The sequence below is a fragment of the Ictalurus punctatus genome, chromosome 12 (assembly GCF_001660625.3).
Source record: "Ictalurus punctatus breed USDA103 chromosome 12, Coco_2.0, whole genome shotgun sequence".
Classification (NCBI taxonomy): Eukaryota; Metazoa; Chordata; class Actinopteri; order Siluriformes; family Ictaluridae; genus Ictalurus; species Ictalurus punctatus.
Window position 1 is genome coordinate 5,606,989 of NC_030427.2, and position 20,870 is coordinate 5,627,858.

The 20,870-nt window shown below is 40.5% G+C and overlaps 1 protein-coding gene across 6 annotated transcripts in view; it reads right to left on the reverse strand.

Moving 5' to 3' along the window:
• kdm6al (lysine (K)-specific demethylase 6A, like) overlaps positions 1–20,870 on the reverse strand; it is a 202,826-nt gene that overhangs the window by 16,056 nt on the left and 165,900 nt on the right. For all 6 annotated transcript variants that reach the window (XR_001814098.3, XR_008397601.1, XM_047158979.2 and 3 more), the window contains one exon: positions 8,263–8,389. Coding sequence is in view for 4 of the 6 variants with exons in the window: in XM_047158979.2 (XP_047014935.1) it covers positions 8,263–8,389 (127 nt within the window). In the remaining 2 variants the exon portion in view is untranslated. The remainder of the gene's footprint in view (positions 1–8,262; positions 8,390–20,870) is intronic.

Consider the following 20,870-nt stretch of genomic DNA (forward strand, 5'->3'; position numbering starts at 1 on the left):
GAGGTTTCCACAATGCTGAGTAGTTTGACACCAACTTTTGAAGATAAGTCAAAATGGACTAGTTTGAAAAAAGTAGGTTTTTCATGTTATGCAATTTAGCTCAAAATCTAACTGTGCAGAGCTAATCTGTTCCTGAGCCTTTTTTGTTTGGGAGAATCCAAGGAATCAGAGAAAAAAAGAATCTGCTGGGTCCAAGCACTCCATGCAAAAAAGTGCCCCCAGTGTGCAGTTCTTGCCAAGGTACACAGAACAATAAAGAACCCATACATGAACATACTTCTCAGGTTTTTCAGGGATGATAAAAACAGTTAAAGATTAGCAGATCAATGCAGCACACAAAATTTTAACCCAATTGGACTTTTGGTTCCTAAGAAACATCTATTTGAACATAACTTCAAACTATTTAAACCGAACTTACATGGACAGCAATAATCTAGTTATTGACCTTATTCTGAATAAGACAATATTGTGATTAAGGTGTTTACATGAGTCACTTTTAGAATACTCCGTTCATGTTCCCGTTTTAAGGTTATAGAACATAGATTGATTAATGGCACACGTCATTACGTCCCCACGCCACACTGTCCGCCGTTCCCTCCATAATTTCACGTATCAACATACAGTTCGTCTTTGTTACAGTACCGTATACAGTTTTGGGTGTTTCATTTTTAACTTTACGAAAGCTTCAAGTGCAGTTAATTATTTGTCATGCTATACGTGCTAATAAACGACTGCTTCAAGCCATGGGCTGCATCCGAACCTGCATACTTACCTACTATATATTAGCTGAGATACATGTATTTCACCTACTATATAGTAGGTAAATATGCGGTTTCGGACACAGCTGTGCTCTCTTGTTTGCCATCAAATGGTTGAGCACTGCCATGTGTGATCGTGTCCTGCCGCAAAATGCGGTGAAAACTCCCACATGACGTTAATAGTGTGATTAAGGTGTGTACATGCCTGTAATGCATGTCTTAATTCAATTTGTGTTTACTTCAAGTATGACTTTAGTCGGATTAAGGTAATAAAAAATTGCTGTTTACATGGTAGTTTCTTAATCAGAGTATTGTCTTAATCAGCTTAATATTGGATTATTGTTGTCCATGAAAACGTATGACTGTCAAATGCCTGCTAAAATCTGCTAAATGGCCAACGGTGGCCATGTATTTTCAGTAATTTAGAGATCATGAAAAATACACGTGCAGATTAGAACATAGATGCACCCTACCAAATTCCAGGTTGATTGGCCTTACAGTTCATGAGAAACTGCTATTGGAACCTAAACTCTGCCCCCTTTGTATGACCACACCAAAACCTTCGCACATGTCCTCAGAACCTTGTACTGAACTTTGTTTTGGTGTTGATTCAAATACATATGACCAATCATTAATTATAGCTATTTGAGTAAACCAGCTCCTCCTTAGAATAGCTTCATATGTAATGGCTATACTGTTTCTAAAATGTCAACATGTTTTTGATAATTACTTAGGTTCACACTCTCCAGAGTAGTTTGACATTAATTTTGTAAAGATTAGCCCAAAATCCTATGAGTAGTTCACAAAGGTAGGTTTTGCATGTTAGGCAAATCATCGTGATTTTGAGTGGGCTAAACTGTACAAAAGGCAACTTTATATAGTTTTAGTAGTAGAATCAAGTTAGAAAATAAATTCATTTCTGCTCCTTATTTTCCAAACTGATATGCTTGGTTTTGCTGGCAAAAATATGAATATTTTCACGTAGTTTATGAAATACTCAAACCAGCCCTTCTGGCACAAACAATCATGTTATGGTCAAAATCACTGAGATCACATTTTTTCCCCATTTTGATGACTGATGTGAAAATTACTTGAAGCTGCTGGCCCATATCTTCATGACTTTACGCATTGCACTGCTACCACATGATTGGCTGATTAGATAATTGCATGAATGTGTAGGTGTACTCGTGTTCCTATTAAAGTGTTCGGTGAGTGTACATGTACTTAGACTCCCATCTCTCACTCTTACACGCAAGAAAAAAGCCTAGCATGTGTCACCTTCCTATGTAAAACGGTTGAGGAGATCTGCAAGTTTTATTCATAGAGTCCTCTTTAAGCCCATTGTTATGATATTTCAGTTGTGGCCACAGTGTGTCCTAGTGACTATAAAGTTTGTAGAAGTTAGACTTTCATTTTTATTCAGCAGATGCAGCCTTTTCAGTACATACATGCAGTGGCTTAAAATTTACATTTAAAGTTAGAGTTTACATTTAAAGTTTAAAATGTATACATGTACCTGGAAAGTTTCATAAAATAAACCCAAAGCAACAAAAATGCAATAATTTATTGATAACAAATAATCATTCTTCAGACAAGCATTGTGGTTCTTCAGCAACATTTAGTGGAATGGTTGCCAAGCAACACACAGCACTGTACTGTAATTATAAATGCTTTATACTCTGTTATACTCCAGTCCAGTGGATGGCGTTATTGCAACTTTCAGCTTGATCTCAACCACCATTATAGAAAGAGGAAGAGCTTCATCATATTTCTGTGTGCCACATTTGACCATGTAACAGAATGGGTAAAGTGAGCTAGCGAAAACAAAACATTTAACATTGTAGTCTGGTATATAATTTTATGTCACTGCACTGCCAAAATGATGAATATTTAAAAGAAAACATGGCTGTTGAATAACAGACGGTTTCTTAGGGGTTTTACTTCTGCCGATTGTATTTAAGCTTCAAAATTCATAAAAATTTCTGAAGATTATCTTGAAGAACAAAACCTATAATAATCATACACTTTTGTAGGTCACAGAGCATACTTTCTGCAATAATCCAAAAGCCAATGGAAAAATCCTATTGGTTTTTGTTGAGGAAACCAGGTTGATGCTAACTTCTGGGCTGGCCTACAAAAATACATAATTTTTGCTTCACTCTATATTTTTACAAATGATACGCTTGCAAAAGTAATTATTGAGGGTCACACTGCTGAGTAGTTTGACACCCAAATTGCAAAGATAGGAAGAAAATCGTAGGACAAGTTCTCAAAAGTAGGTTTTGCATATTATGCAAATTCGCAAAAAATCTAAGTGAACAAAGCTAAATGGTTCTTGAGGCTTTTCCCCCTGGGAGAACCCAAGGAATACGTAGCAAAAAGAATTTTCACTGTACGACTTACGGCATTGGAGATATGAGCCAAACATGAAACGCGTCACAATAGTGCCACCATTAAGCCAATCTGGCTCATCTCTCTTGCCTGAGTAGCAGGATGGAATACCATGTACTGACCAAGTTGCATATCTGTAGGACCTATGGTTTGGTCTGCACGATCAGTTTAAGTAGAGAGAAAAATAATAATGAGAAGAAGAACCCCCCACCCCAAAAAAAAAAAAAAAAAAACCTGGACCCTGTGAGGGCTCTATGGTAACAATTTTTTTTTAGGAGCACTTGTACTCCTAATTACAAAAATTTAGGAACACGGTTTCACGTGGACCCTGTGAGGGCTCTATGGTAACAATTTTTTTTTAGGAGCACTTGTGCTCCTAATTCCAAAAATTTAGGAACACGGTTTCTAAACGGGAATTTTTTTAGAGATGGAAATGTTAACGTGCCACAATATAACACGCAAATGAGAAAACTTGAGCTTGTCAATTATGACAGAATTTAGGAACATAGTGTGAGCCATGACAAATTAATTTACTTTCTGATAAACTAAATGTAATATTTTCAGTTAATTTTACAGACTGTTTGCAAAAAACAACAACCATTAACCTGTTCCACCTTGTAAACAAATACAATAAACCTCAATGTTCAGTCTTTGAAGTCTGCTCCTCTTAAATATATTTAAAGCTACACTTTTGGTTCTGGGCTGGAGTCAGTTCTCAAAGCTACTCTGCATATATGGAGTATATATCTGAATAATCTCATATAGGATGTGATTGGGTGAGTTCATTTACCCGTCAGATCCAAATCGCTTTAGTTTAATGGTGTTCATTAGGGATGCGCCGATCAGGAATTTTACAACCGAAACCAATCCAAATACCAATTTTTTTTTGCTTAAGTTTTAATCAGGAGGTCAGTCATAAACAGTTAAAAGTAAGCTCTCTGCTCATGGTCACTGTTAATTGAATTAAAATAATAGCAATGAGAAATACTGTTGGTTAATTGATAAATAAACATAAAATATTTTTTTTAAATATCTTAAACAGTAAAGAGTCCTAATTAAAAGTAGACTAACACTAGCATGATACATATTAGGAAAAAGAAGGCTAATAGCCTTCTAAGGAGATAGCCTACTAAGCATAATGTCAAATTTATATTAAATGCAACCCATAGTAATTAAACATCATTTCATTTCTCATTTTATTTACATTTTATGAAGTTATTATAATATCTGTTTTTCATATTAAATGATTTATTTATAACTAAGCACATTTTCTGTTTTTACATTTTATTAGTTTTGTTTGTTTGTTTATCAGTTGTTCGTTTTAGATCGGTTCCCCCAGTACAGTGTTGCCATGTCTGCTGATAATATTGCATTTTTGGGGGGATTAATTCAAAACATGGAAACTGGGGTTGCCTTTTCTAGTGATATTTGGCAACCGTGATCTTAAATTAAGTGTCTATTAGGGTTGGTGAAGGGAGAGCAGCAGCATACTTTATGTTTACAGACTAAGCAGTTGCTACTTTTAATTATGATTGGTGAGGAATTATTTAATAAAGAAGTCTGAATTAAAACCCACCTTGTAGCATTAGCATTATTATTAATTTATTCGTGCCCGACACCACTGTGGCTACACGAGCACGTCACAGTCGCAGGTGCAGGTCATTTTGAGGGATCAATAAAAGATGGCGGTTTGTGAGATCGGCAAGTTGGGAGAAGCAGATGATGTATTGTGTTACTCTTGTCATCATAATGGCTTCTTTGCAGTATTTACATACTTGTTCGGTTGACTGAGATGATGAAAAGCAATGTGAAAATAACTGTTGCGCGGTGTAGTTGCATTTGGAGCTTTTATTCCGATTGTATTATACATCTCCGACCAGGTCACTCATACCGGTGTGCCTAAATAATTTTCACAGTCGCACAAAGTACATTTCAGTCACAAATGCGAGTGAAATGGTCGCACTGTAGAGCCCTGAGCAGTCTTAGTAAATATCTCCCCCAGTGGCCAGTCCTTGCGAATATATAGCTGTGCCCAAAAGTTTGCATACCCATTGTAGAATCTGCTAAATCGTAATACTGTTAAGAAAATAAGAGGGATCATAAAAATCCCATGTTGTTTTCTATTTAGTACTATCTTGAATAAGCTATTTCACATAACAGATGTTTACATGTAGTCTACAAGACAAGATAATAGCGGAATTTATAAAAATTACCCCGTTCAAAAGTTTACATACCCTTGACTCTTAATACTGTGTATCTTTACCTGGATGATCCATGAATGTTTTGTTTGTGATAGTTGTTCATGAGTCCATTGTTTGTCCTGAGCAGTTAAACTGCCCACTGTTTTTCAGAAAAATCCTCCAGGTCCTGCATATTCTTTGCTTTTCCAGCATCTTCTGCATATTTGACCCCTTTACAACAATGGCTATATGATGTTCAGAACCATCTTTTCACACTGAGGACAACTAAGGGACTCGTACACGACTATTACAAAAGGTGCAAACATTCACTGATACTCAAGAAGGCAACACGATACATTAAGAGCCAGGGGGGTGTAAACTTTTGAACAGGGTGATCAGTGTAAATTGTTATTATTTTGTCTTCTGGGAGACATGTAACTATCTTATTTAGCGTCTGAAGGGAAGTACTAAACGGAAAAAAAAAAAAAAAAGATCTTTAAACAAAATAATAATTTACACTGATCAGCTGACGGAGGAAAAGGGGATAATAGAAGCTGTTATTTGCTTTATCCTAACAGTATTCTTAGTCCGTGACTTAGTGAACCAGAATTTAACACTCTCTGCTCTGTGGCAAGGTGCATTATCATTCTGAAAAATTACTTTAAAAACTATTTTCTAACGATGGAATGAAAAAAGTGTCCAAGATTTCAGAGTACACCTGTGCATTGACTGTTGAGGTCTCCTCTGGTCCTTTACCTGACATGTTTTGCTTTATAAGCTTATTATTCTTCTTTTGAGACCCAAAATTTTCAATTGCTACTCCTCCCAGAGCTTTCAAGCTACATGCGTCAAACTCGGCAGAGACCTGTTCTGACTTGAGTTGGTATGACTTTTCTAAGTGATTGAAATTACGGAATTCATGGTACAGAAGCTCAAAATGGCCAATATTCCCATTGACTTGCATTACAAATTTCTGACTGTTATAACTCATTCAGCTTTCAAACTACTTCCACCAAACTCTGCACAGTCCTTCAGGCTGATCACACTGGTCAGGCTCTATTTATCCAAACTGGTCGGACTACCAGTATTCCTGTTGCGGATGACGAAAATTCCAAAACACTTCCATTCACTTACGTTGACGGAACGTTCAGAGCCTGGCTCCAACTGTCAAAACACACCTGAGTGCACACGGCCTGAAGCCTCTGCTCTCTCACTCGGTCAATGTACCTGTAACAGAGACTCTCTTTCTCTCGCTCGCTCTATTGCTAAAAGTATTGGCACCCTATCTATCCCGCTCCAAACGTATTGGCATCCGGTCTGTCCAGCTAATTAAATTGCCATCAAAACCTAACAACCGCCTAGCACCACCCATAACACCCTAGCAACAGCCTAGCAACCACCCATAACACCCTAGCAACTGCCACCAACCACCCATAACACCTTATCAAGCGCCCAACAACCACCCAAAGTACCTTAGCAACTGCCTTGCAACCACCCAGAACACCCTAGAAACTGCATAGCAACCACACAGAACTCCTTAGCAACTGTCTAGGAACACCCTAGAAACTGCCTAGCAACCACCCATAAAAGCCTAGCAACCACCAAAAACACCCTACCAACAGCCTAGCAACCACCCATAACATCCTAGCAATACCATAGCAACCACCCAGAGCACCCTAGCAACCACCTTGCAACCACCCATAACACCTTAGCAACACCCTAGCAACCACCCATAACACCCAGGAAACAGTCTAGCAACCACCCATAACACCCTAACAAACTCTGAGCTTTTAAAATGTAAAATTACTTCAAACTGATTTTAAGGCTGATTCTTATTAGAATTAATAGACGTGTGGCCATATTGTTTACAAATGTCAATATGTTTTTCATAATTATTGAGCTTCACATTCTTCTGAGTAGTTTGACACCATATTTGTGAAGACTGCCAAAAATCCTAGGACTAGTTCGCAAAAGTATATTTTGCACATTATGCTCATATGCAAATTAGAAAAAATGGTTTATTCTACAAGATTTGTTTTCAGGCAGAAGAAGAAGAAGGAAAAATTCTTACAATTACAATAAGGTCTACAATGCTGTTTGTTTGAAAAACCTGCTGAAAGTGGACTGTCTGAAGGCAGCCATGTTTCTGAAGTAATTCAGCAATGATTAAAATTTCAGTTACAATTCCTGAGAAACATCCATTTATTGGTTTTATGGTTCCTAAAAAACTTATGTTTTGACCTTAGGTCTGGGGCTATGTATGACCATGTCTAAAACTGTGCATATGACCTCAAAACCTTTCCTGTATATGCTCTGGAGTGTCGTGTGAATCCATGCAAGCACTCATGATTTACATCTGAGTAGAATTAGAATAAATTCACATGTGGTAGCTATATTGTTAACAAATGTCAACATATTTTTTTAATAATTACTGAGTTTCAGACGCTGCTGGGTACCAAGATAGGCCAAAAATCCTAGGACTAGGTTGAAAAACTATTCAAATTTGCAAAAAAGGAAAAAATCCATCATGGCAGTAATTAATGGCCAGGGCCAGAGCTTAAGCCAAGGAATAAAACGTATTTTGAGTGTAGGACCACAATGTTAACAGATTATAGCACCACCATTAGGCCCATCTCACTTGCCTGGGTTCAGGCACAGAGTACTACTTCACATATGTAGGACTTACAATTTGTCTGCGTGATTTGTTTCAGTTGGGAATCAGGCTAAGAAGAAGAATCTTATTCCAATAGGGTTCTAGCACTACATGCTTATAGTAATACTACTACTACTACTACTAATAATAATAATAATAATAATAATAATAATATGAAGGAGAATAAAAATAAAGAAAAACACAATTTAAAAAAAAAAAAAAAAAAAGGGTTCCAGCACCTCTGATGCTTGGACCCCTAAAAAACTCAAATCAAACCCACCTCACAGATGGTGCAGTAGCGTGCAGGTTCATCCCTGCTTCTTCTGTGCCATATGGTCTCCTTCCCTGCTGCTATCAGCACCTCCTTTACCTTCTGACACTGTTTGAGTGTCCGCAGCAAACAGAACCTGAACACAACAGGCCATAATCAGACTGCCTCCAAAACACAGTTGTAGTTGTATAAGGCTTGGGCAAAAATCAGGTATTATAAGTGCACAAATATGATTTTGCTTTCTCATACAATGCAATATACAAAGAAGACATATTTGATTTTGTACCTTAATTTCAATAGAACAAAGCCTAATTTAACTGACTGATCAATAGAAAAGACCTGAGCAAGTGGTAAAACTGCTTGAGTAAAAAATTTAAATGTGGTATATGTGGTATAATGTGGGTGTTGCCATTATGAATTCAACAAACTACTGAGAATAAGTAGCTGCTTGCTTTATGACAAGGCCGCTAATAACATTAATAAAATATTAAAGATACAGGTAAAAAATTATAGAGAATTCCTCTACTTAATCCTGTTTTATTTGGAGATATTACTGCTCTACTAGGAAGGCCTAAGATCAAAGACAAGGGTTCTAAGTCCACACTGACTCCCAACATTTTGTCAATTGCCCATGCTAGCATAACAGTATATTTACAGCTTATAATAGGACCAGACAATGGGTGAGCATACCAGTCTGTCTCTCACATTTAAGGCATACTGAAAGGGCATTACTGAAAGCTTGTCTGCAGCTGGCTGAGATATATGTCCTATGCAAAATCTGGAACTGTACTACTTTAGTGTGATTACATACTGATATGGATTTAACATATTTCCAGATATCATCCCAATCATCCTTACTTATAGTTATTGATAATTCCTTCTCCCATACTATCTAAATTCCAAGTGCTGTGTTCAAGGCCAAATATTCCTTCAGAGTATTATAAAATGTACTCATGACAATTTTAGGGGTGTTTAAAATAATTTTTCCACAGGGGACTTACTCAAGTTACAGACTAATGTTGTCTTTCATAATTCCTTATTTGCAAAAATTTTTTAAATCTTGCTTTGAGAAATGACATTATTGAGTCAGCCCAGAGCTTAAAACCTGTCACTCCCAGTTAAAAAACAAACAAACAAAAAAAAACCTGTTTGTTTATGACTGAGGTAAATGGTGAATTTAGTTTAGACCTTCCTTCTGAGCGACAAATAACTCTCCATGCTCTGAGCATAGTTATATTATTATGGGGTTCTCACAATTTTTTCTTAAGTCAGAAAGGGGCTGTTCAATATACATCCATATAGAGCTTTTGCCTTTGATAAATGCCTTCATGTCCAAAAACATTTTTGGCCTTACATTTCATAACAAACTTTGGGGAACTTGTGTGCCAAGGATTGTGAGTGATGAATGCGAAGGATACACTGATACATCCTTCAAAATCTGCTGAATGAAGGCCACAAAACAAAGGTTGCCTTCCAAGGATCCTTCAAATTGAGATGGCCTTTGACGACGCTTAATAACATGGCAGCCGAGATATGCAGCTTAACTAGGATGCAGCCTTCCGTTTGAGAAACACCCAATAACAACAGTAACCTTAAAACCACATATTACATCAATCAGCATATAGGTGTGTGTATATACAGTATCTCATAAAAGTGAGTACACCCCTCACATTTTTGTAAATATTTGATTATATCTTTTCATGTGAAATGACACTTTGCCACAATGTATAGTAGTGACTGTACAGCTTGTGTAACAGTGTAAATTTGCTGCCCCCTCAAAATAACAACACACAGCCATTAATGTCTAAACCGCTGGTAACAAAAGTGAGTACACCCCTAAGTGAAAATGTCCAAATTGGGCCCAAAGTGTCAATATTTTGTGTGGCCACCATTATTTTCCAGCACTGCCTTAACCCTCTTGGGCATGGAGTTCACCAGAGCTTCACATTTTGCCACTGGAGTCCTCTTCCACTCCTCCATGATCACATCATGGAGCTGGTGGATGTTAGAGACCTTGTGCTCCTCCAAAATTCCGTTTGAGGATGCCCCACAGATGTTCAATAGGGTTATGGTCTGGAGACATGCTTGGCCAGTCCATTACTTTCACCCTCAGCTTCTTTAGCAAGGCAGTGGTCATCTTGGAGGTGTGTTTGGGGTTGTTATCATGCTGGAATTCTGCATACTGATCATGCTCTGCTTCAGTATGTCACAGTACATGTTGGCATTCATGGTTCCCTCAATGAACTGTAACTCCCCAGTGCCGGCAGCACTCATGCAGCCCAAGACCATGACACTCCCACCACCATGCTTGCCTGTAGGCAAGACACACTTGTCTTTGTACTCCTCACCTGGTTGCCGCCACACACGCTTGACACCATCTGAACCAAATTAGTTTATCTTGGTCTCATCAGACCACAGGACATGATTGCAGTAATCCATGTCCTTAGTCTGTTTGTCTTCAGCAAACTGTTTGCGGGCTTTCTTGTGCATCATCTTTAGAAGAGGCTTCCTTCTGGGACGACAGCCATGCAGACCAATTTGATGCAGTGTGCAGCGTATGGTCTGAGCACTGACAAGCTGACCGCACCCCTTCAACCTCTGCTGCAATGCTGGCAGCACTCATACATCTATTTCCCAAAGACAACCTCTGGATATGACGCTGAGAAGGTGCACTCAACTTCTTTGGTCGACCATGGCGAGGCCTGTTCTGAGTGGAACCTGTCCTGTTAAACCGCTGTATGGTCTTGGCCACCGTGCTGCAGCTCAGTGTCAGGGTCTTGGCAATCTTCTTATAGCCTAGGCCATCTTTATGTAGAGCAACAATTCTTTTTTTCAGATCCTCAGAGAGTTCTTTGCCATGAGGTGCCATGTTGAACTTCCAGTGACCAGTATGAGGGAGTGTGAGGGCGATGACACCAAATTTAACACACCTGCTCCCCATTCACACCTGAGACCTTGTAACTCTAACAAGTCACATGACACCAGGGAGGGGAAATGGCTAATTGGGCCCAATTTGGACATTTTCACTTAGGGGTGTACTCACTTTTGTTACCAGCGGTTTAGACATTAATGGCTGTGTGTTGAGTTATTTTGAGGGGACAGCAAATTTACTGTTACACAAGCTGTACACTCACTACATTGTAGAAAAGTGTAATTTCTTCAGTGTTGTCACATGAAAAGATATAATCAAATATTTACCAAAATGTGAGGGGTGTACTCACTTTTGTGAGATACTGTATATCCTGATGCCCTTATGTGGCCGTGCTGGTGGGTTATGGTAGGATCGTTGAGTTGGGCTTGTGAGATTTCAGCCAATGTGTGGTGAATGAAGGATGTACAATTGGGGTGAGTAATGGATAAACAGAGTATGATGTCTGTTTTGAGTGGATCATAGGCTCGTGACAAGGTGTCTGGTCCTAGGTTGAGACATCCCTTTCAGTGGTGGAATTTGAAGATGAACTGCTGCAATCTGAGAATCCATCAAGTCAGACATGAGGTCTTAGGGCAGTTGAACCCAAAGGCGAGTGCCGCATGGTTGGTGAAGTCCTCAAATTCCGTCCCTTCCAGGTAGTGTCTCCACTTTTCAACTTCCCAGATCACCACTAAACACTCCTTTTCGGAAGTGGAGTATTTAAGTTCTGCACCTTGCAGTGCTCTGGATACATAAGCTATATTCTCTCCTTCCACAGAATGCTGTCTGGATGGCTCCCAGTCCCACGTCGCTGATGTCCATGTGGACCTGGAACGGTTGGTGAAGATTAGGCTGGGCGAGAACTTGTGGATCTTGTAGGGCCTGCTTAAGGGTGTCAACACTAGCCTGACACTTCGGTGTCCATTCTCATTTACCTCCCTTTTTTTATAGATGGTTTAGGGGAGCAGCAAAATGGGGGATGAACTGGGGTACCACTCAGCCAGGCCCAGGAAGCATTGCAGTGCCATGAGATTGTGTGGTGGCAGAAAATCTGTGACGGCTCGGATCTTGTCCCCATCGACTTCTACACCTTTCTCTGAGACAATGTGCCCTAAGAATTTCAGGTGGTGTTTGAAGAAATGTAATTTCTTCATGTTTAAAGCCAGGTTAGCTTGAGTAAGTTTATGCGAGACAGCAATGAGGTGCTTGATATATTGGTCCAAGGATTGGATCACCTCTGCTCTGTCAAGACTTTCTCCAGGAGCCTCTGCAACGTCACAGCAGTGTTTTGGAGTCTGTAGGGCATGGATTTAAATCGGTATAGGGCCCGGGTGGTTATAAAGGCTGTCTTTTCTTTGCTCGCCTCCTTTATCTCCACTTGCCAGTACTCAGATTGCAAAGCCATTGCGCTGTACCAGGAGTCACCTTGAGTGATTCAAGGATGTCATGTATCAGGAGCATTGGATAAGCATCTGGGGTGGTCTTGCTGTTCATCTTTCTGTAGTCCACATAAAACCTGTACGTGCAGTCAGGTTTCAGCACAAGGATCACAGGGGAAGATCATGGAGAGAAAGAGGGCTCAATGATGTCATCTTGGAGCATGTGGTCCACCTGGTTTTAATTTCTTTTTAAAAAGTGAGACTCTGTAGGCTCTTCTTTTGATGGGGATGTTGTCATGAGTGATGATTTTATGGTTTTTCCACAGCTGTACGGCCAAAGATATAATTCCTTATTCACTAAGGAAGTGGTATGGGGCCAGTTGAGTGGAAATGCCAGGTGGGTGTCTTTCATGATGTACATGCTCACCTCACAGTCCATGCCATGCCAAGCATAGCTGATGGCACACACCTTTCCATCATACATGACAAACCTTTGAGGGGAGTGAGTACTGACCGCTGAAGCTTCTCCACCTGGCTGTCTCTACAGGCTCTCTTGCATGAGTGTAGGTGCTACTAGTGTCCAACACAGCTTTCAGCTCCTTCCCTCTCATCAAAACAGATCATTACTTGTGATTACGGCTGGACGATATGGCCAAAATGTACATCACGATATATGTCTTAATTTCGGTCGATACGCTATAATACCGATATCGATATGAACAATAAAATCCACAGAAAAACTGCCAAGGACGCCCATAACGGATGTCTGTACCTTCAAACTTCTGTAAAATGAATTTGTCGAGTCTATGAAACCTCCTCCTATAAAAACTAATATTTATATTTTAGAAATAAAAACGGGACAAATAAATTAATGTTCACCTTTTATTTATATTTAACCTTCATACAAACAAGAAATGTGAAAGGCTGATTATCTTATTCTTATAGATTGAAATAAAAGTGCTTCAGCCAGGATAGAAAAATATGAAAAGTGCTCAGAGTTGCTGCAGAAAACAGAAAAAAGAGTGAGCAACAACAAAAACACATGTTGCTGGGGCAGGGACATTGTTGAGGGTTGATGACATCCTATGACAGGATCTAGAGACAATGTTTCCACCTGTACTAAAATCCCTCTCAGAGGGGGAGCTTGTGGCTTGAATACACAAATAATGTTTTGCTAGTTGGCTTACTCTGGGGAAGTTCTTATGATATACTTTTCACCAATCCTAAGGATTTAAGTCATTGTCAGCATCTGGATACAGAAGGTAGTTGCTGAGCTCGCTCTCAACTGCCTGCTGTACACTCAAGCCTTCTTTGTTGGTAGTGGTGGACCTGTTTGAAAAAAGGCTAGCCAGAGACTGCTTTGTTTTCTTGGCTGGTGTCACAGCTGCAGAAGTGTCTCCCATAGCTTCTTCTCTGGACTCCTCTTCCCTTACCACAACAGCTCTCTCTCCTTTCAGCAACTCCAACACAGCTTTCTCTTTGATGTATTCTCTCTTCTCCTCCTGAGTGTACTGAAGCTTAAATCTTGGGTCAACGAGGCATGCCATGTCAAGTAGATCATCCATGGCTGGGTCATTATACTTTTCCTTCAGGTATGCCATCACTGTTGTCTTTATGGTCCTGGTGAGGTCTGTGTCATCCTCTGCTTCCTTCAAGATGGAGGTGTTGAAAAGGTGCATCACTGGTTTTAGGAATGACACACTGACATAGGACTCACCGGACAAGGCATTTGTGAATTCAAGGAGCGGGCTTAGAGCTGCATCTCTCGAAAACTTCCACATCTTGCCAAGTAGGAACCAGCAACCTGGTCTTTTTGTCCTTTGACAGGACCTCTGTGAAGGCCCTTTTCTGCTCCAAAACCCACTTCACCATATCTTGACAGGAGCAACATCTTGTTGGGGTTTCACTGATGAGCTTGTGCTTTGGCAAGTGATACTCCTCCTGAGCAGCTGCAAGGTCCCGTTTCTTCTTTCAGGAGTAGGAGAAGGCAGCAACCACCTTTTTACAGACCCCAATTGCTCTGTCCACTCGCTTGTCTTGATGAACTTTCTCTGTAGACAGAGAGAGAAAAAAATATTGCAATATATAGTTCTCATTTGTATTTTAACTACAATATTTGGTTTATTTATATTATTCTTACAACAAATTCTCCCGCTTACGTACATTTTGTTGTTTTTATTTCACACCTGATTTGGCAAAGTAAGAATCTGTTTCCATGCCAGTAATACACCTCCATACAAATATGTATGTCTTGACTAAAGAATAAATGAATAGCCTATAAGGTCACTTAAATTGGGGGAATGAAATCACCTAATCAAAACTATAGGCCAACTAAGTACTAAGTAATATCTAGTCTCTGGGTTTGGTATGGAGCTTTATGATGAGTAGTGGAGCAGCAACTTAAGAGTGCAGTGCAAGGCTCCATAGTCATAGCCTACAGAACACAGAGCACCTCAACTGATGTGTTTTATTTATCAAATCAAATGCACATAACACATGCTCAATGAAATTCTTATGATATGGCAAGCAACAACCATATAGCAAGCATAAAATTGTGTGAATATAAACATAATATAAACAAATATAAAGAATAAAAAAATAGCTATCAAAAACATACAAGCACTGATAAGCTACATTTAGGTTAGGCCTATTTTGTGTTAAGCGTATTGCCTATTTGTTACTGCATTGATTTTAGTAATATATCCTCATACCATAAGCAAAATAACTTAACATAATACTCAAATGTATATTAACTGTGTATAACTTACCAATAGCAGAGTTCAATCGGTGCCCGAAGCATTGCCTTGTCAATCTGTTCAACTCAGCGGCTTTGATGAAAATGGTCCCGCTATCTGTGGTGATGCAGACCTGGTGGTCCTTGCTGAGTCCCCAGGAGGCGAGCGCATCCGTAAGTCCGGCTGCAATTGCTTCGCCCGTGTGATCCTCAGGAAAGTAAACCGTCTGGAGGCATAAGCTGACAAGCTTCCAATCTTAGTCAATAAAGTGGACTGTCAGGCTCAAGTATGGTTCCCAGGTTCGCCTTGACCACAGGTCAGCTGTGGTCGCAAAATATGACACTGACTTCAGTTGCTCCTCCACCTTTTCCCTAACTTCACCGTAAAGTGTAGGAATAGCTATGTGGGAAAAATATTTCCAGCCAGGGAGCTCGTATCTGGGGTCGATGACTGACATCATTTTCCTGAAGCTCACGTTTTCTACCGTACTAAATGGCATCATGTCCTTAGCCAAAAGTTGGTGACAACCTTAGCAATGTCTTTATAACGTTTAGACTGTTTGTCATAAGGCATGAATGCAGCCATCTGTGTTTGCTGCACGGGTTTCTCTTTTAACACAGCTGGTGATGGGGATGGGGGTGGTGGTGATATTTCAGGAACAGGTTGGCTTAAACTTTTATGATGCCTCATATTCTGACTCGCAGAATATTCTATCAGGTGGAACTGCTTCAGATGGTGGAACAGATTTGATGTGTTCCCGCTGCTAGATGGCACCACTCTCCCGCACATTTTGCAGTGCACTGAAACCTTAAATTTATCAGAGCTTAGATAGCCAAACCACTTCCATAACACTGAATTAGTTTTTCCTCTCTTATCAACTATTTCGTTTCTCCACACTTGGCTTTCTCCATACTTGTGGAAGCTCGTTCAGTCGCATTTGTATTGCGGTTAGGGGTACTCAATTTGTAGCTAATCTTGCCACGTTGGAGCTTATTCTAACACTGCCGAGCACTGGCTGCGTGCCTGTGGTGTACATCATCTCGCATATAAACAATTGTGTTCTGTTCGGCTTGAATACAAAGAACTGATGCCTGCGCCAAGAACGTCAGTCAGTGGTAAATGTTTTAATGTATGTCGAAATATCAGAAATGTGTTTAAAAATCATATCACCGTTATTTTAAAAAATTATATCGCGATATATATTGATATTGAATTATTGTCCAGCCCTACTTGTGATCATTATTTAGCAAAGCTATAGATGTCATCTCACAGCAAACCAGTGAATACATTTACCATCCTGCACTGCGGCCTACAAACATGGCCGCCATGGACTACACTTCCCACACACACACGTTCAGCTGCCTAGTCTCTGTTGTTGTCCAAGTCTTGTTTTCGTGTTTGCCATTCTGAGATTTGACCTCTGTTTACTCTATTGACTTAGATTCTCTGCCTGCCTAGTTTTGCCTGATAGCCTGACCTTGGACTTTGTTGTTCTTAAATCTGCTAAACCTGCACTTGCTTCCTTCTCAGTCTCCATTTCGTGACAGAATACTTCGCCGATAACATGGAAGCAGCAGGAAGACGGAGGAGACGTCACGCTAAGCAAACCATCCCCGCCTTGGATTCGATCCAGTTTCCACAATGGACTTTCATAGATCTCCAAGATCGGTTTGATGGGATTTTGGCTACCCTGAATATTTTCTGGTTTACTGCCAGATTTATTTCTCGAGACAAACGGACCTCAAGCCCAGCGAGAAGCAATGGATAAGGTTCATTGTGTCCTGGTTTTTTGGCTCAGCCTGCCAGTGGGCACAGCGTCTAGCAGCCATGAGATTAAGGGGACTGGAGAACGTAACTCAGTTTGTGGGACTATTCATGATGATGTTCGGCAGTCTGGAATCCAGGGCAGTCCTGGAGGATCTTTTGGGGGAGACCTGCCTCAGAGATGAACCTGACGTGCTGTTCACCACCTACTATGAACAGGCAAACTGGGGGGGCCTCCTTTTCAAAGCTCCCGCCTAAGACCCACTATGTGGTCTCCTCTGCCGAACTCCAGCCAGAGGTCAACGTGGCGACCTCGGCCCCAGAGCTCCAACCTGAGACTCACGAGGAGGTCTCACTTACCAAGCTCCAGCCGGAGGTCAATGTGGCGGACTCACCTGCAGAGCTCCAGCCAGAGGTCAACGTGGCGACCTCATCACCAGAGCTCCAAACTGAAACCCACAAATCAGTTTTATCCCCAGAGCTCCAGCAGGATACCAACGTGGCGATCTCATCCCCAGAGCTCTAGCATGAGACCCATGAGGCAGTCTCATACCCAGAGCTCCAGCAGAAAGTCAAGTTCCTGCTAGAGGTCAATGAGGTGACCTCCCAAGCCATGTTCCTGTCCGAGGTCAATGAGGTGACCTCCCAAGCCATGTTCCTGTCCGAGGTCAAAGAGGCGACCTCTCAAGCCAAGTTCCTGTCTGAGGTTGAAGAGATGGCTTCTCAAGCCAAGTTCCTGCCCTTGCATATCAATAACTGTAACTAAACATTTCCACTAACTGTTGATCAGTCCTGCACATCGGCTTGGAGGAATTTTAGCCCATTCCTCAGTACAGAGTGTATTTTCCTTAAATTGAAGCTTTTATAATCCATACCGCTTATCCTACACAGGGTCATGGGGGAACCTGGAGCTCAGGGTACTTGGGGCAGAAGGCAGGGGAACATGCTGGACAGGGTGCCAACCCATAGCAAAGCAAAATTGCACATACAGTGCATCTGGAAATTATTCACAGCGCTTCACTTTTTCCACATTTTGTTATGTTACAGCCTTATTCCAAAATGGATTATATTCATTATTTTCCTCAAAATTCTACAAACAATACCTCATAATGACAATGTGAAAGAAGTTTGTTTGAAATCTTTGCAAATTTATTAAAAATAAAAAACAAAAAAGCACATATACATAAGTATTCACAGCCTTGCTCAACACCTTGTTGAAGTACCTCTTACAGCCTCAAGTCTTTTTGAGTATGATGCTGCAAGCTTGGCACACCTATTTTTGGGCAGTTCTCCCATTCTTCTTTGCAGGACCTCTCAAGCTCCATCAGGTTGGATGGGGAGCGTCGGTGCACAGCCATTTTCAGATCTCTCCAGAGATGTTCAATCGGGGTCAAGTCTGGGCTCTGGCTGGGCCACTCATGGACATTCACAGAGTTGTCCTGTAGCCACTCCTTTGTTATCTTGGCTGTGTGCTTATGGTTGTTGTCCTGTTGGAAGATGAACCTTCGCCCCAGTCTGAGGTCCAGAGTGCTCTGGAGCAGGTTTTCATCAAGGATGTCTCTGTACATTGCTGCATTCATCTTTCCCTCGATCCTGACTAGTTTCCCAGTTCCTGCCACTGAAAAATATCCCCACAGCATGATGCTGCCACCACCATGCTTCACTGTAGGGATGGTATTGGCCAGGTGATGAGTGGTGCCTGGTTTCCTCCAGACATGACGCTTGCCATTCAGGCCAAAGAGTCCAATCTTTGTCTTGGTCTTGGTCTGAGAGTCCTCCAGGTGAGCTTTCATGTACCTTTTACTGAAGAGTGGCTTCCGTCTAGCCAAGCTACCATACAGGCCTGATTGGTGGAGTGCTGCAGAGATGGTTGTTCTTCTGGAAGGTTCTCCTTTCTCCACAGAGACACGCTGGAGCTCTGTCAGAGTGACCATCAGGTTTTTGGTCACCTCCCTGACTAAGGCCCTTCTCCCCCAATCGCTCAGTTTGGCCGGGTGGCCAGCTCTAGGAAGAGTCCTGCTGGTTCCAAACTTCTTCCATTTATGGATGATGGAGGCCACTGTGCTCATTGGGACCTTCAATGCTGCAGAAATGTTTCTGTACCCTTCCCCAGATCTGTGCCTTGATACAATCCTGTCTTGGAGGTCTACAGACAATTTCTTGGACTTCATGGCTTGGTTTATGCTCTGACATGCATTGTTAACTGTGGGACCTTATATAGACAGGTGTGTGCCTTTCCAAATCATTTCCAATCAACTGAATTTTCCACAGGTAGACTCCAATCAAGTTGTAGAAACATCTCAAGGATGATCAGTGGAAACAGGATGCACCTGAGCTCAATTTTGAGTATCAGCAAAGGCTGTGAATACTTATGTACATGTGCTTTTTTAGTTTTTTATTTTTAATAAATTTGCAAAGATTTCAAACAAACTTCTTTCACATTGTCATTATGGGGTATTGTTTGTAGAATTTTGAGGAAAATAATGAATTTACTCCATTTTGGAATAAGGCTGTAACATAACAAAATGTGGAAAAAGTGAAGCGCTGTGAATACTTTCCAGATGCACTGTATGTGCAATTTTGCTTTGCTATGGGTTGGCAGCCTGTCCAGCATGTTCCCCTGCCTTCTGCCCCAAGTACCCTGAGTTCCAGGTTCCCCCATGACCCTGTGTAGGATAAGCGGTATGGATTATAAAAGCTTAAATTTAAGGAAAATACACTCTGAAAATAATGAATTTAATCCATTTTGGAATAAGGCTGTAACATAACAAAATGTGGAAAAAATGAAGCGCTGTGAATACTTTCAGGATGCATTGTACATTCACACACTATGGACAATAAGGAAATGTCAATCAGCTTACGCATGTCTTTGGAAACCAGTGTGTGTACCTGGTGAAAACCCCTGAAACACGAGGAGAACATGCAAAAATCCACGCACACAGGGCAGAGGCCGGATTCAAACCCCCAACCCCGGAGCTTCTAACCACAAGTCACCATGCCCCCAAGCTTCTATAATATTGTTTTAATTTCAGTTATATTCCTGCTTGCTTTCACTTCACCAAAAAACTCTTAAGGTGGGTTGCACCAATAAGAATTAATCTTAAATCTAGATTAAATCAAGGTTTATCTAATAATTCTGTTGCACCAAACTTTAAACCTTATTTAAAAATAAGCAGGCTTACATTTAAACCATCACTTTAATCCTGGATTTAATTTCACAATTCCTGAATCGGTTATGCGAATGAGCGGTTAATAACGGCAGTTGAATTTTTTAAAATTCAAAGTTTAAAGTTCACGAGCCCTTTGTAGTCACTCAAGTGGAAGTGAAAGAGTTACATTGTTGGCATTTAGTTATAGTGGAGAATTCATACATTTCCACGTTTATGAAATCCGCTTGCACTGCCGCAATGTTATCAATAGCAAATCCATAATGGTGGAGAAAATTCATCGTAAATGGAGGTTTGAATCACAGGTTAGAATTCTAATCCCGGATTTGTTAATCTGTGTTTAAAATTAAGTGGTGCAACACAATTTGACTTAAAATAAAGGCCAGATCAACAAATACTATATTAGAATTCTAACTTGCGATTAAAACCTCAATTTACGATAAATTTTTTGGATGTAATGCCAGTCACAGTCAAGTGCCAAGAAGGAAAATGTGTTGTACAGACAATTGTGCCGATGCTTTATTTAAAGATTATGAAGGATACATCTGTAACCATAAAACCGTAGATTTCGGAGCAACACCTCTTGCATAAAGTTTTTCTAATAAGTTTATTGTTGCACTTGTGAGAAATACTCCTATCAAGTTGAGATGGTTCTTCCTTT